The sequence below is a fragment of the Bufo gargarizans genome, chromosome 4 (assembly GCF_014858855.1).
Source record: "Bufo gargarizans isolate SCDJY-AF-19 chromosome 4, ASM1485885v1, whole genome shotgun sequence".
In the NCBI taxonomy this organism is placed as follows: domain Eukaryota; kingdom Metazoa; phylum Chordata; class Amphibia; order Anura; family Bufonidae; genus Bufo; species Bufo gargarizans.
The window spans coordinates 262,682,809-262,695,766 of NC_058083.1; the positions used below are offsets into that span (position 1 = coordinate 262,682,809).

The 12,958-nt window shown below is 47.2% G+C and overlaps 2 protein-coding genes across 3 annotated transcripts in view; one reads left to right on the top strand and one right to left on the bottom strand.

Annotated features, from left to right (window-relative positions):
• Positions 1–225: 225 nt before the first annotated feature.
• Positions 226–11,800, bottom strand: LOC122933811 (cystatin-like). Its single transcript, XM_044288848.1, has 3 exons — positions 11,542–11,800; positions 8,998–9,111; positions 226–480 (listed from the first exon to the last, which is right to left on the bottom strand). The coding sequence occupies exons 1-3, from the start codon at positions 11,746–11,748 to the stop codon at positions 403–405; spliced, it is 399 nt and encodes a 132-aa protein (XP_044144783.1). The 5' UTR covers positions 11,749–11,800; the 3' UTR covers positions 226–402.
• Positions 11,801–11,917: 117 nt separating this feature from the next.
• Positions 11,918–12,958, top strand: part of UFL1 (UFM1 specific ligase 1) — a 64,986-nt gene continuing 63,945 nt past the window's right edge. For both annotated transcript variants that reach the window (XM_044288845.1, XM_044288847.1), the window contains exon 1: positions 11,918–12,038. The gene's annotated coding sequence lies outside the window, so the exon portion shown is untranslated. The remainder of the gene's footprint in view (positions 12,039–12,958) is intronic.

Sequence of the window (12,958 nt, forward strand, 5' to 3'; positions counted from 1 at the left end):
ATGAAGGGCTTAAAAGGGAGGCAGACACGTCCCCGTGAACAGCCCTCCTATCCCTGGGTGATTGTAGGCCAAGGCTGTGTGAGAACAGGGTACGTGAGACAAGAAACAGTGGGAAGTCCTCTCCAGTTAGTGACATTGTGGGGGCACTGGGGAGTTTACACTGTTCTGTATAATTACTGCTGTGCAAGTCTAGCTTTGGTCAGGCTGGAATCAATCAAAAAATGAGACCTGCACAATGTACTTTATTACTCTTAAAAAGAATACATTTTATTTGCGGCTGTTATCCATTGTGTATAATACTAATGTTACAAACTACAGGCATTCAATTCTTATCACACTCTATGCTGTAACAAGCAAGCTAAAATGGTTGCTAAAAGCTTGAATATGCCGAAACCGAAAAAACTAATGGCAGTCAAATTTCTTCACCTCAGTGATGGATTTCCAAGGAACCTTTAATACTTCAAGGTGGCAAGTAGAAACCTACAAGAAAAAAACAGAACTGGTAAGAACAAGCACTTTTCATTTCCCATAAACGTTTTTCACTTGTCCACAAGATAGATGAGAATTTTTTGATCACTCGCAGGTCCAACTACTGGGACACTTTGAGGCCCCCACTGATTACAAGAAAGGGGGTCTCTGAACCTCATGTGTGAGGCACTAGTTCTCCTATGTGATTGCCACTCCATTCACCGATTATGGAACTGGCGAGTCCAGTGCTTAATTTTCTCAGAAGGGAATGGAGCTCATCCATGCATACGCTTTATCCACAGAGATACTCCATTCTTGTGTTTTCTAAGGCTCCATTCACACGTCTGTGATGTGTTGCGGACCCGCAAATTGCGGGTCCGCAACACACCAGCCCGGCACCCCCATAGAAATGCCTATTCTTGTCCGCAAGCTGCGGACAAGAATAGTACATGTTCTATCTTTTGCGGAGCTGCGGACCCGAAGATCGGGGACGCGCTCCGCAATTGCGGATGCAGACAGCACACTGTGTGCTGTCCGCATCCATTCCGTCCCCATAGAGAATGAATGGGTCCGCACCAGACACATTCTGCGGACGTGTGAATGGAGCCTAAGGGTCCCTGTTAGAACTGCAGAGATTATACATTTATTACCAGAAATGAGAGAACATCCTGAAATTTATTTCAGGTTCCACTCAGAACAGGCCTAGCCATGGTCGACCAAAGAAGTTAAGTGCATGTGCTCAGTGTCATATCCAGAGGTTGTCTTTTCAAATAGACTTACGAGTGCTGCCAGCATTGCTGCAGAGGTTAAAGAGGTGGGGGGCAGCCTGTCAGTCCTCAGACTATAAGCCATACACTGTATCACATTGATCTGCATGGCTGTCATCCCAGAAGGAGGCCTCTTTTAAAGATGATGCACAAGAAAGCCCGCAAACAGTTTGCTGAAGACAAGCAGACCAATGACATTGATATTACTGTCCTGTGGTCTGATGGAGACCAAGTTAAACTTATTTGGTTCAGATGGTGTCAAGCATGTGTGGCGGCAACTAAGTGAGGAGTACAAAGACAAGAGTGTCTTGCCTACGGTCAAGCATGGTCGTGGGAGTGTCATGGTTTGGGGCTACATGAGTGCTGCTGGCTGTGGGGAGCCAAAGTTAATTGAGGGAATGCCAACGTGTACTGTGACATACTGAAGCAGAGCATGATCCCCTCTCTTCGGAAACTGGGCCATAGGCAGTATTCCAACATAACGACCCCGAAAACACCTCCAAGATGACCACTGCCTTGCAAAAGAAACTGTGGGTAAAGGTGCTGGACTGGCCAAGCATGTCTCCAGACCTAAACCCTATTGAGTATCTGTGGGTCATCCTTAAACGGAAGGTGGAGGAGCGCAAGGTCGCTCACATCCACCATTTCCGTAATGTCATCATGGAGGAGTGGAAGAGGATTCTAGGGCAACCTGTGAAGCTCTAGTGAACTCCATGCCCAAAAGAGTTAAGGCAGTGCTGGAAAATAATGGTGGCCACACAAAATATTAACAATTTGGCCATATTCACTTAGGGGTGTACTCAGTTTTGTTGCCAGCGGTTTAGACATTAAAGACTGTGTGTTGAGTTATTTTGAGGGCACACCAAATTTACACTGTTATAGAAGCTGTGCACCGACTACTCTACATTGCATCAAAGTGTCATATCTTCAGTGTTGTCCCATGAAAAGACCGTAAACTATGTATACAATAGCAAGAGAAAACGAGGGACCAGAGCATGCCCACAGCCATGGCTAGGTTGGTCAGGTGACACTCAGGTCCCAACGTCACTTGGATACTGTGCGGTGCTTGTCCAAAGGAAATCTGATTGTTTAGATTCTGGGGCCAGTATGTCTAACACAATATAATTATAAGAAAGTGGTCAACCTTAATTATTTTTTTTTATGATTGCATTTTACTCAATTTGGGCCAAAAAATTAAATATTTTTCAATTGGCCTTTATTAAGAATACTCAGCAGCTTAGTCATAAATGGTTAACAGTTTGTCTAGCTGTGCGATTCCTACTTTCACTTTGTGCCGTCATCATCTAATAAACCTCATCTCTAAATTATTAAAAAGATATAGGATAGAGAGACCGGAGGCAGCGCCTCGTGTGTGTTACTGTTTGCCACAAAGTTGCAACAGATAATACAGTCATGGCTGTAAATGTTGGAACCCCTGAATTTTTTTTTTAAAGAAAATTAAGTATTTCTCATAGAAAACTATTGCAGTAACACATGTTTTGCTATACACATGTTTATTCCCTTTGTGTGTATTGGAACAAAACAAAAAAAAGGGAGGAAATAAAGCTAATTGGACAAAATGTCACACCAAACTCCAAAATTATTGGCACCCTTAACTTAATATTTGGTTGCACACCCTTTGGATAGGAAAAAAAAAAAAAAAAAAAAAAAAAAAAAAAATTTAAATCAGACGCTTTATACAACCGTCAATAAGCTTCTGACACTTCTCACTCGTAATTTTGGACCACTCTTCCTTAGCAAACTGCTCCAGGTTTCTCTTATTGGAAGGGCGCCTTTTCCCAACAGCAATTTTAAGATCTCTCCACAGGTGTTCAATGGGATTTAGATCTGGACTCATTGCTGGCCACTTCAGAACTCTCCAGCGCATTGTTGCCATCAATTTCTGGGTGCTTTTTGACGTATGTTTGGGGTCATTGTCCTGCTGGAAGACCCAAGATCTCGGACGCAAACCCAGCTTTCTGACACTGGGCTCTACAGTGCGACCCAAAATCCGTTGGTAATCCTCAGATTTCATGATGACTTACACACATTTAAGGCACCCAGTGCCAGAGGTAGCAAAACAACCCCAAAACATAAATGAACCTCCACCATATTTCACTGAAGGTACTGTGTTCTTTTCTTTGTAGGCCTCATTCCATTTCCGGTGAACAGTAGAATGATGTGCTTTACCAAAAAGCTCTATCTTGGTCTCATTTGTCCACAAGTTGTTTTCCCAGAAGGATTTTGGCTTACTCAAGTTCATTTTTGCAAAATGTAGTCTTTTTATGTCTCTGTGTCAGCAGTGGGGTCCAGCTGGGTCTCCTGCCATAGCGGTTAATTTCATTTAAATGTCGACGGATAGTTCGCGCTGACACTGATGCTCCCTTAGCCTGCAGGACAGCTAGAATATCTTTGGAACTTGTTTGGGGCTGCTTATCCACCATTTGGACTATCCTGCGTTGACACCTTTCATAAATTTTTCTCTTCCGTCCACACCCAGGGAGATTAGCTACAGTGCCATGGGTTGCAAACTTCTTGATAATGTTGCGCACTGTGGACAAAGGCAAATCTAGATCTCTGGAGATGGAATTGTAACCTTGAGATTGTTGATTTTTTCCACAATTTTGGTTCTCAAGTCCTCAGACAGTTCTCTCCTCTTTCTGTTGTCCATGCTTAGTGTGGCGTACACAGACACAAAATGCAAAGACTTAGTGAACTTCTCTCCTTTCATGTGTGATTTTTATATTGCCCACACCTGCTACTTGCCCCAGGTAAGTTTAAAAGGAGCATCACATGCTTGAAACAATCTTATTTATCCACAATCTTGAAAGGGTGCCAATAATTTTGTCCAGCCCATTTTTGGAGTTTGGTGGGACATTATGTCCAATTTGCTTTTTTTCCTTACTTTTTTGGTTTTGTTCCAATACACACAAAGGGAATAAGTATAAATATAGCAAAACATGTGTTACTGCAATACTTTTCTGTGAGAAATACTTTATTTTCTTGAAAAATTTCAGGGATGCCAACATTTACGGCCATGACTAAGTTGCGCTTACCATATGATGTTGTGATGAGTCACAACTTTATTCTGCCTTGCTGGTATTTTCCCGTCCTGCTTGCGGGGCACCTGTTCTGCTGCCAAGGTCTTTACCCTTATCGCTGCAGCGGTTTCAGGGATGAGAAACAGTAGTAGAAAGGAAGAAAAACAGGACCTTTTCCCGGCGCTGATGCAGAAGACGTGGGATCAGATTAGTATCGGCAAAACAGTAACAATTCTTTATTACAGGTCTACGCGTCTCGGGGCGAACAGCCCCCTTCATCAGGACAATAAAACATTTACCTGATGAAGGGGGCTGTTCGCCCCCGAAACGAGTAGACCTGTAATAAAGAATTGTTACTGTTTTGCCGATACTAATCTGGTCCCACGTCTTCTACATCAGCGCCGGGAAAAGGTCCTGTTTTTCTTCCAATCTACTACTAAATTATTAAAAAGGTCATAAACACTTATTTAGGCCACATTCTTATCAGTAAGATAAGAATTGAGCTATAATGAGTGTTTAGGAGGTCAGAGATCAGATAATCAGCCTGCTATTAGAGAATCTCAAGGCTATACAGAGAAAAGGGCTCAACATTTTAAATAAAGACCGATTGAAAAAGTAATTTTTAACTTAAAACTAGTACAATGCAAAAATAAAAATAATAATAATTGTATCCCCCAAAGGTGTACATAGTGTTTAAGCATACCGTTTTTGCCCCATAAGATGCATTCCCCCCCCCCCCCCCCAAAAGAGTCTTAGGCCCCTTGCAGACGAGAATTAGGTCAGTGTCATCTAATACTAGGGGTGCACCGAAATTCCGGCGGCCAAAAATGAGCCTAATCCATTTCGGCCGATATTGGTACATATCGGCAGAAAATATGGTTGGTTATATACGTTCGGGCGGCCGGCCGGCGGCGCCCCTCATGCTGTGCCTCCTAAACGCTTGCCGCTCTAAAGAATCTCCGGCTCAGTGCTGCGCAGCCTGCTGTGTCTGCTTTGTGCTACTGCTGTTAGTGTAGCGTGGCCGAGCTCTGTTCGTTCCGCGGTACAGGAGCTTTTGTTTCCTGTACCCGGCCGGACTGACAGGAAGTGCTCACTTAGTGTGCACTTCCTTTCAGTTCGGCCGGGTACAAGAAACAAATGCTCATGTACCGCGGACCGAACAGAGCTCGGCCACGCTACACAGGCTACACTAGAGGTGACAAGGGAGGGGTAGAATGAGAGTGACAAGGGAGGGGGGGGGGGTAGAATGAGAATGACAAGGGAGGGGGGGGGGTAGAATGAGAATGACAAGGGAGGGGGGGGGGTAGAATGAGAATGACAAGGGAGGGGGGGTAGTAGAATGAGAATGACAAGGGAGGGGGGGTAGTAGAATGAGAATGATCAAGGGAGGGGGGGTAGTAGAATGAGAATGCCACGGGAGGGGGGGTAGTAGAATGCGAATGACAAGGGAGGGGGGGTGTAGAATGCGAATTGCCAAGGAGGGGGGGGGGGGGGTTGGTAGAATGAGAATGACAAGGGAGGGGGGGGGGTTAGAATTGGTATAGATTGAGAATGACAAGGGAGGGGGGGGGGTTAGAATGAGAATGACAAGGGAGGGGGGGGGGGTAGATAGAATTAAGGGGGGGAATGAGAATCGGACAAGGGAGGGGGGGGGGTTTAGATATGAGAATGACCAAGGGAGGGGGGGGGTTTGTTAGAATGAGAATGACAAGGGGAGGGGGGGGTGGTAGAATGAGAATGACAAGGGAGGGTGGGGGGTGGGTAGAATGAGAATGACAAGGGAGGGGGGCGGTTTAGAATGAGAATGACAAGGAGGGGGGGGGGTGGTAGACTGAGAAGTGACAAGGGAGGGGGGGGGGGGTTAGAATGAGCAGTGACAAGGGAGGGGGGTAGAATGTAGAATGAGATTGTCAGGGATGGGGGGGGTTGCGTAGTAGAATGAGCGTGACAAGAGGCGGGGGGTGTAGAATGAGATGTGACAAGTGGGGGTGGGTAGATAGAAGAGAGTGACAAGGGAGGGGGGGGTGTGGTTGATGTAGAATGAGCGTGACCAGGGGAGGGGGGGGGGTAGTGGTAGATGAGAGTGACAAGGAGGGGGTAGTGGTAGAATGAGAGTGACAAGAGGAGGGGGGGGGGGTTAGAATGAGAGTGACAAGGAGGGGGGGGGTAGTAGAATAGAATGAGAGTGACAAGGGAGGGGGGGGGGGTAGAATGAGAGTGACAGGGAGGGGGGGGGTAGAATGAGAGTGACAAGGAGGGGGGGTAGAATGAGAGTGACAAGGGAGGGGGGGGTAGAATGAGAGTGACAAGGGAGGGGGGGTAGAATGAGAGTGAAAGGGAGGGGGGGTCGAATGAGAGTGACAAGGGAGGGGGGGTAGAATGAGAGTGACAAGGGAGGGAGGGGGGGGGGGGAGAGTGATAGTGACAAGGGAGGGGGGTGGTGACTTTTTTTTTAAATAACCACTTTGGGTGGCATTGTGTGTATAATATCTATGTATCTGTTTAACTTTATATCTTAAATCACTTTCCTTTTTTTTTTTACTTAAAAAAAGTATTTTAAAAGTATTTGGGCAAAAAGGCAGTTTCGGTTTCGGTTTTCGGTCAAGGGCATCCTGAATTTTCGGTTTCGGACCAGAATTTTCATTTCGGTGCACCCCTATCTAATACATTCCAGAACTGTAAGGGTTATATAGCATCATAAATCAATATAATGCTATGTGACCCCGGCAGCACTGGGAGTTCAGGCCAAGTGCCTTGCTGCACATCCACAGCGAGACACTAGCTTGTCTGAAAGGGGCCTTATTGGGTGAATATTAATGAGCACTTCCATTATGGAAGCACTCATTAGTTACGGACAACCGGGAAGTGGTCCTCGGCTGTCGGCTGTGCACAGCATGAGGGCGCTCTGTGTCCTCACGCTGTGCACGTCAGGTCAAAGTACAGCCGACGGCAGAAAGAGCAGGTGGATCGCTGGAGGTTAGAATTGGTGGCGTCTGGAGAAGAAGAGGTAAGTGTTTTTTATTTTATGTGTTTCGTGGCATGGGGGCTGACAAAGGCATATAGGGCTCTTATCTGAGGTCAGAGTAGGGTTGGCGATATACCGGTATCACGATATACCGCGGTATTAAAAAAAATGCGATATGGCGATATCGCCGTTTCCTAAATACCGCTGTATTTCGTGACGTCATAGAAGCGGTCATGTGCGCTGACCGCTTCTAAATCTGCGTCCGCCCGCCCCAGCATGAACCGATACGGGACATTTGCAGAGTACTTGTACTCCTGCAAATGTCCCCGATACCTGCTGGTCGCTTGCGGCGGCGCTCTTAGCAGTTTGTCCGGCGTGGGGGAAGGAATTATGTGACTCGCATTCCCGGCACCCGACGTCTGAGAGGACACTGTGATCCGTGTAATTAACCCCTCAGGTGTGGCACCTGAGGGGTTAATTGGGCGGATCACAGCTTCCTCTCAGAGGTCGGGTGCCAGGAATGTTCTTCAGTCTCTGCATTGGTGGCAGTGGGCAGTGCGCCCCCCCTCCCTCCCTAGTATTAATCATTGGAGGCCACAGGGTCGTCCCCCCATCATTGGTGGCAGTTCCGATCGTAGTCCCAGCAGTGCAATGCTGGGGCTCCGATCGGTTACCATGGTAGCCAGGACGCTACTGAAGCCCTGGCTGCCATGGTATGTTAGTGATCAGCATTATACTCACGTGCGCCGTGGCCGCTCCTTCTCATAAGTCTGTGCGGCACATTGCTAATGCTATAAGCATTAGCAATGCGCCGCACAGACAGAAGAAGGAGCGCCCGGCGGCCACGGCGCACGCGAGTATAATGCTGCTCACTAACATACCATGGCAGCCAGGGCTTCAGTAGCGTCCTGGCTACCATGGTAACCGATCGGAGCCCTAGCATTACACTGCTGGGACTCCGATCGGAACTGGCCACTGCCACCAATGATGGGGGGGACGGACGACCCTGTGGCCTCCAATGATTAATACTGGGGAGGGAGGGGGCGCACTGCCCACTGCCACCAATGATGGCGGGGGCGCACTGCCACCAATGATGGGGGGGGGGGGTTGAGTTACCAGAGGGGGCTTAAGAGGGAGAGGCTGGGGGGGCTGATCAGAGGCTGGGTGCTGTTTTTTGGACTTTTGGTTGGTCAGTGGTCACAAAATAAATGTGTTATTCATTTGTTATAATTGGTATCGGTGAGTACTTAAATAAGAGTATCGGTATTGGGACATCCCTACTATAAACCACTCGTTCTGGTACAGAATTAACCCTGTAATGTTTTTGTTGTTGACTAGAAGTCAATTGACTAGTTACAGATACCTGAAATGGTGAAAAATGAAATATAAAAGTATAACAAATAACGCCTCCCTGTGGCCGCCCCCCATATACAGTGTAACGCCTCCCTGTGGCCGCCCCCCATATACAGTGTAACGCCTCCCTGTGGCCGCCCCCCATACAGTATAACGTCTCCTTGTGGCCCCAAGTGGTTTTTTTCTTTTAAATGGGCATTTATCGCGATATATTTCTTAATATTGTGGGAATATTTTTTATATCGTCCAACCCTAGGTCAGAGCTAAGGTATGATTAACATTGGGGGGTGGTCTGACCTGAGGTCTAATGAAAAATATATTTTTCTTATAGTCCGTCTCTAAAACCTAGGTGCGTCTTATAGGGCGAAAAATACGGTACTTTTAAGCTGGAGACTGACAGTACCTTAACGAAGGCCGGATCTGTGTGGAGTTTACAGCTCTTTACATCTGCGGTTGGCTTCTTACACTGTGTTCGCCCAATATCGACATCCATAAAGTACAGTACCCCAGACACAAGCTTTTAAAGAGAAACGAAAAAAAAATTAAAGAGATGAAGTGTGCATTATAGTAAAAGACATACAGTAGATGCTGACCACTCCTTTAACCCCATGAGAACCAGGCTAATTTTGGCCTAGAGGATCAGACCAGTTTTCCCTTTTTTTTTTTTCTTGTTAAGTAATTGAAAAATTATGAAAAAAATAGAAAAAACATATTTGGCGATATCGCCACGTCCGTAACAACCGCCGCTATAAAATTATCACATGATCTACCCCATCAGATGAACAGTTAAAAAAATTAAAAAAATTAAAATAAAAAAAAAAGTAAAGTGTTTTGGCGTAATTTTTATTTTTGTCACCTCAACCCAGAAAAAAAACATAATATCAGTTGATCAAATATGTACCCCAAAATGGTACCTATAAAAAAAAAAAAAAAAACACACCTCATCCTGCAAAAAACAAGCCCTCACACAAGACCATAGCCAAATTAAAATTAACAAAAAAAAAAATACTTTTTTTCTTAAAATGCTCTTAGGCTACTTTCACACTAGCATTCGATCGGATCCGTTCTGAACGGATCCGTCTGCATTAGGCCCCATGCACACGGCCGTTGTTCACAGCCGTGTGCGGGCCGTGGAACCGCGGCCTGGATCCCTCCTGAGAGCAGGAGCGCACGGCGTCACTGGTTGCTATGACGCCGTGCGCCCCCTGCTGCCGGCACAGTACAGTAATACACTGGTATAGATCATACCAGTGTATTACTGTATTGTGCCGGCAGCAGGGAGCGCACGGCGTCATAGCAACCAGTGACGCCGTGCGCTCCTGCTCTCAGGAGGGATCCAGGCCGCGGTTCCACGGCCCGCACACGGCTGTGAACAACGGCCGTGTGCATGGGGCCTTATATTGGCAAAAAAAAGCTAAGTGTGAAAGTAGCCTGAGCGGATCCGTCCAGACTTTTACATTGAAAGTCAATGGGGGACGGATCCGTTTGAAGATTGAGCCACAGTGTGTCATCTTCAAACGGATCCGTCCCCATTGACTTAGGCTACTTTCACACTAGCGCTTGATCGGATCTGTTCTGAACGGATCCGATCATATTAATGCAGACGGAGGCTCCGTTCAGTACGGATCCGTCTGCATTAATAACTTAGAAAAATTTCTAAGTTCGCAAGTAGCCTGAGCGGATCCGTTCAGACTTTCAATGTAAAGTCAATGGGGGACGGATCCACTTGAAGATTGAGCCATATGGTGTCATCTTCAAGCGGATCCGTTCCCATTGACTTACATTGTAAGTCTGAACGGATCCGCTCGCCTCCGCACTGCCAGGCGGACAGCTGAACGCTGCAAGCAGCGTTCAGCTGTCCGCCTGGACGTGCGGAGGCGAGCGGAGCGGAGGCTGAACGCCGCCAGACTGATGCAGTCTGAGCGGATCCGCTCCATTCAGACTGCATCAGGGCTGGACAGAGGCGTTCGGGTCCGCTCGTGAGCTCCTTCAAACGGAGCTCACGAGCGGACCGACGAACGCTAGTGTGAAACTAGCCTTACATTGTAAGTCTGGACGGATCCGCTCGCCTCCGCACGGCCAGGCGGACACCCGAACGTTGCAAGCAGCGTTCAGGTGTCCGCCTGCTGAGCGGAGCGGAGGCTGAACGCCGCCAGACTGATGCAGTCTGAGCGGATCCGCATCCATTCAGACTGCATCAGGGCTGGACGGAAGCGTTCGGGTCCGCTCGTGAGCTCCTTCAAACGGAGCTCACGAGCGGACAGCCGAACGCTAGTGTGAAACTAGCCTTATTGTGCAAAAGAAAAAAATAATCCACTTTGACAGAACCAGACAGTGTAAACATCATCACTTCTACACTGCCTGGCCCTGTCAAAGTGCAGAGGACGCGGCAGTTGCAGAGAGAGCAGAGCCTCTAGGTGTAACAGTAACGCCCCCGTTGCTCCTACAGGCTCATTTGCATATATTAAAACCTCATTTTTCTCAGCAATGCAGACAAACACGGCCATGGGACCAACACACTACAGGTCAATCAGTGTCATAGGTACAAATCCGCTGACAGAGGCCGTACGTACGGCTGCCCCACTGTAGTAAACGCGGTCTGCTGAGCGCCGTTCATTCCCATTATTTGATGGCAATGGCACTTCCATTTCTCTTGCGGTTATGGAGCAGTGATGTGAGCATAGCCTAACGGACGCCATGATGAACCATCGTCACCAAGTGGCGCGCCATGTCCGCCCCCCATTTAGATTATATAGGGGGGCTACCAGATTGTAAGCAGCATTGCCGACATGGGATGCTGTGAATGATCATCCTTGTACAGCACTATGGAAGATGGCAGCGCTATGTAAGCAACAGAAAGAAGAAAAAAAAGCCCACAATGGTGACCTATGCAGGGACTAGATGGCAGCACACCCACCGCTTCAGCTCTGCTACATCCCTCGCTCACCTGCGTCTCCACATTGTGCACCTTCACCACCCGGGCCTCGAACTCGTCATTGCTGCCCTTGTTGTACTGGTATAAGGCGAACGCCAGAGCCTGCTTCACCCCTGCAGAGTCCGCCCTGGCCTTCTCGCGACCACCCAGCAATGTGCTCGCCTGTGCGACCGCAGCCAGACAGAGGAGCGCCGCCGCCATCATCCACAGCTGCGCCATGACTGCTAGGGGGCGGCAGGGGGCTTGTTTACAATGGGAAGGGGGCGCTCACCGGAAGCAGGCGCCATGTTTACTGTGGGCACACAGGGTCCTTTAGAGTTTAGTCACAGGGGGTGGCCACACAGTTACTTCTGCCATACCCATTTCTCATCTATTCATTGCCTGCCCTAGCGGTCATTTCTAGCCAGGGATTATAGAACGGCAAGGAAACCACTTTGCCCAAATCCAAGATGTCTTGGACAAAAAAAGGACAATTCAGGGTCACATGACTGGACTACATGGACGGATTGGTCAGTGTTGAGCCCTGGAGGGTTTTGTTGTCAGTTTTTAACCCCTTGCCTTTCTGGGTTTTTCTGTCCAGGTAGCGGTGTGAGGGTTTGTTTTATTTGGGGCACAAGTTGTACTTTATGTTTGCACCATTTCACGTTTTTTATACGATGTAGTGGGAAGCTGGAAAACATATTCCGAATGCGGTGGAAATGAAAAAAACAAACAAAATGCAATTCTGCCACAGTTTTATGGGTTTTGTTTTTTACTGAAACACCCCATATGTGCTCGTAAACTACTTTATGGGCACAAGGCAGGGCTTAGAAGGGAAGGGGCACCATATGGTTTTGGGAGGGCAGATTTAACTGGAATAATTATCAGGTACCATGTCACATTTGAAGATACTCTGAGGTACCCCTACAGTGGAAACCCCCAAAAAGAGATCCATTTTGGAAACTACTCCCCTTATGGAATGTTTAAAGGGGTGTAGTGAGCATCTTGGCCCAGCTTGCATTACATAGAATTTAGAAACACTCGGCTGTGAACATTTAAAAGTTAATTTTTTTTACAAGAAAATACCCAAACTTTATTATTAAAAATAAAAATATTATTTTCACAAGGGTTACAGAAGAAAAAGCTGTACACAATTTGTTACCCATTCTTCTGAATACGGCAACACCTATATGTGTTCGTACACTGATATATGGGCACACAGCAGGGCTCAGAATGGAAGGAACACAATATGGGTTTTGGAGGGCAAATATCACTGAAATAATTTTCAGGCGTCATGTCGCATTTGAAGACACCATGAGATAGCCCTACAGCGGAAACCCCAAAAATCACCCCATTTCAGAAACTACATCCGCCAAGGATTTTTTAAAGGGGTGCAGCGAGCACCTTGGCCCAACAGGCATTTCATGGAATTTAGAAACCCATGGCTGGG

Bases quoted from the DNA above. Each gene is read 5' to 3' on its own strand.
- LOC122933811 (XM_044288848.1), bottom strand. From the start codon at position 11,748: ATGGCGCAGCTGTGGATGATGGCGGCGGCGCTCCTCTGTCTGGCTGCG. The intron at 9,112-11,541 runs GTGAGCGAGGGA...TCTCTTTAAAAG, and splicing joins TGCACAATGTGGAGACGCAG to CTTGTGTCTGGGGTACTGTA. The intron at 481-8,997 runs GTACTGTCAGTC...TTTTTCTTGTAG, and splicing joins CAGATCCGGCCTTCGTTAAG to GTTTCTACTTGCCACCTTGA.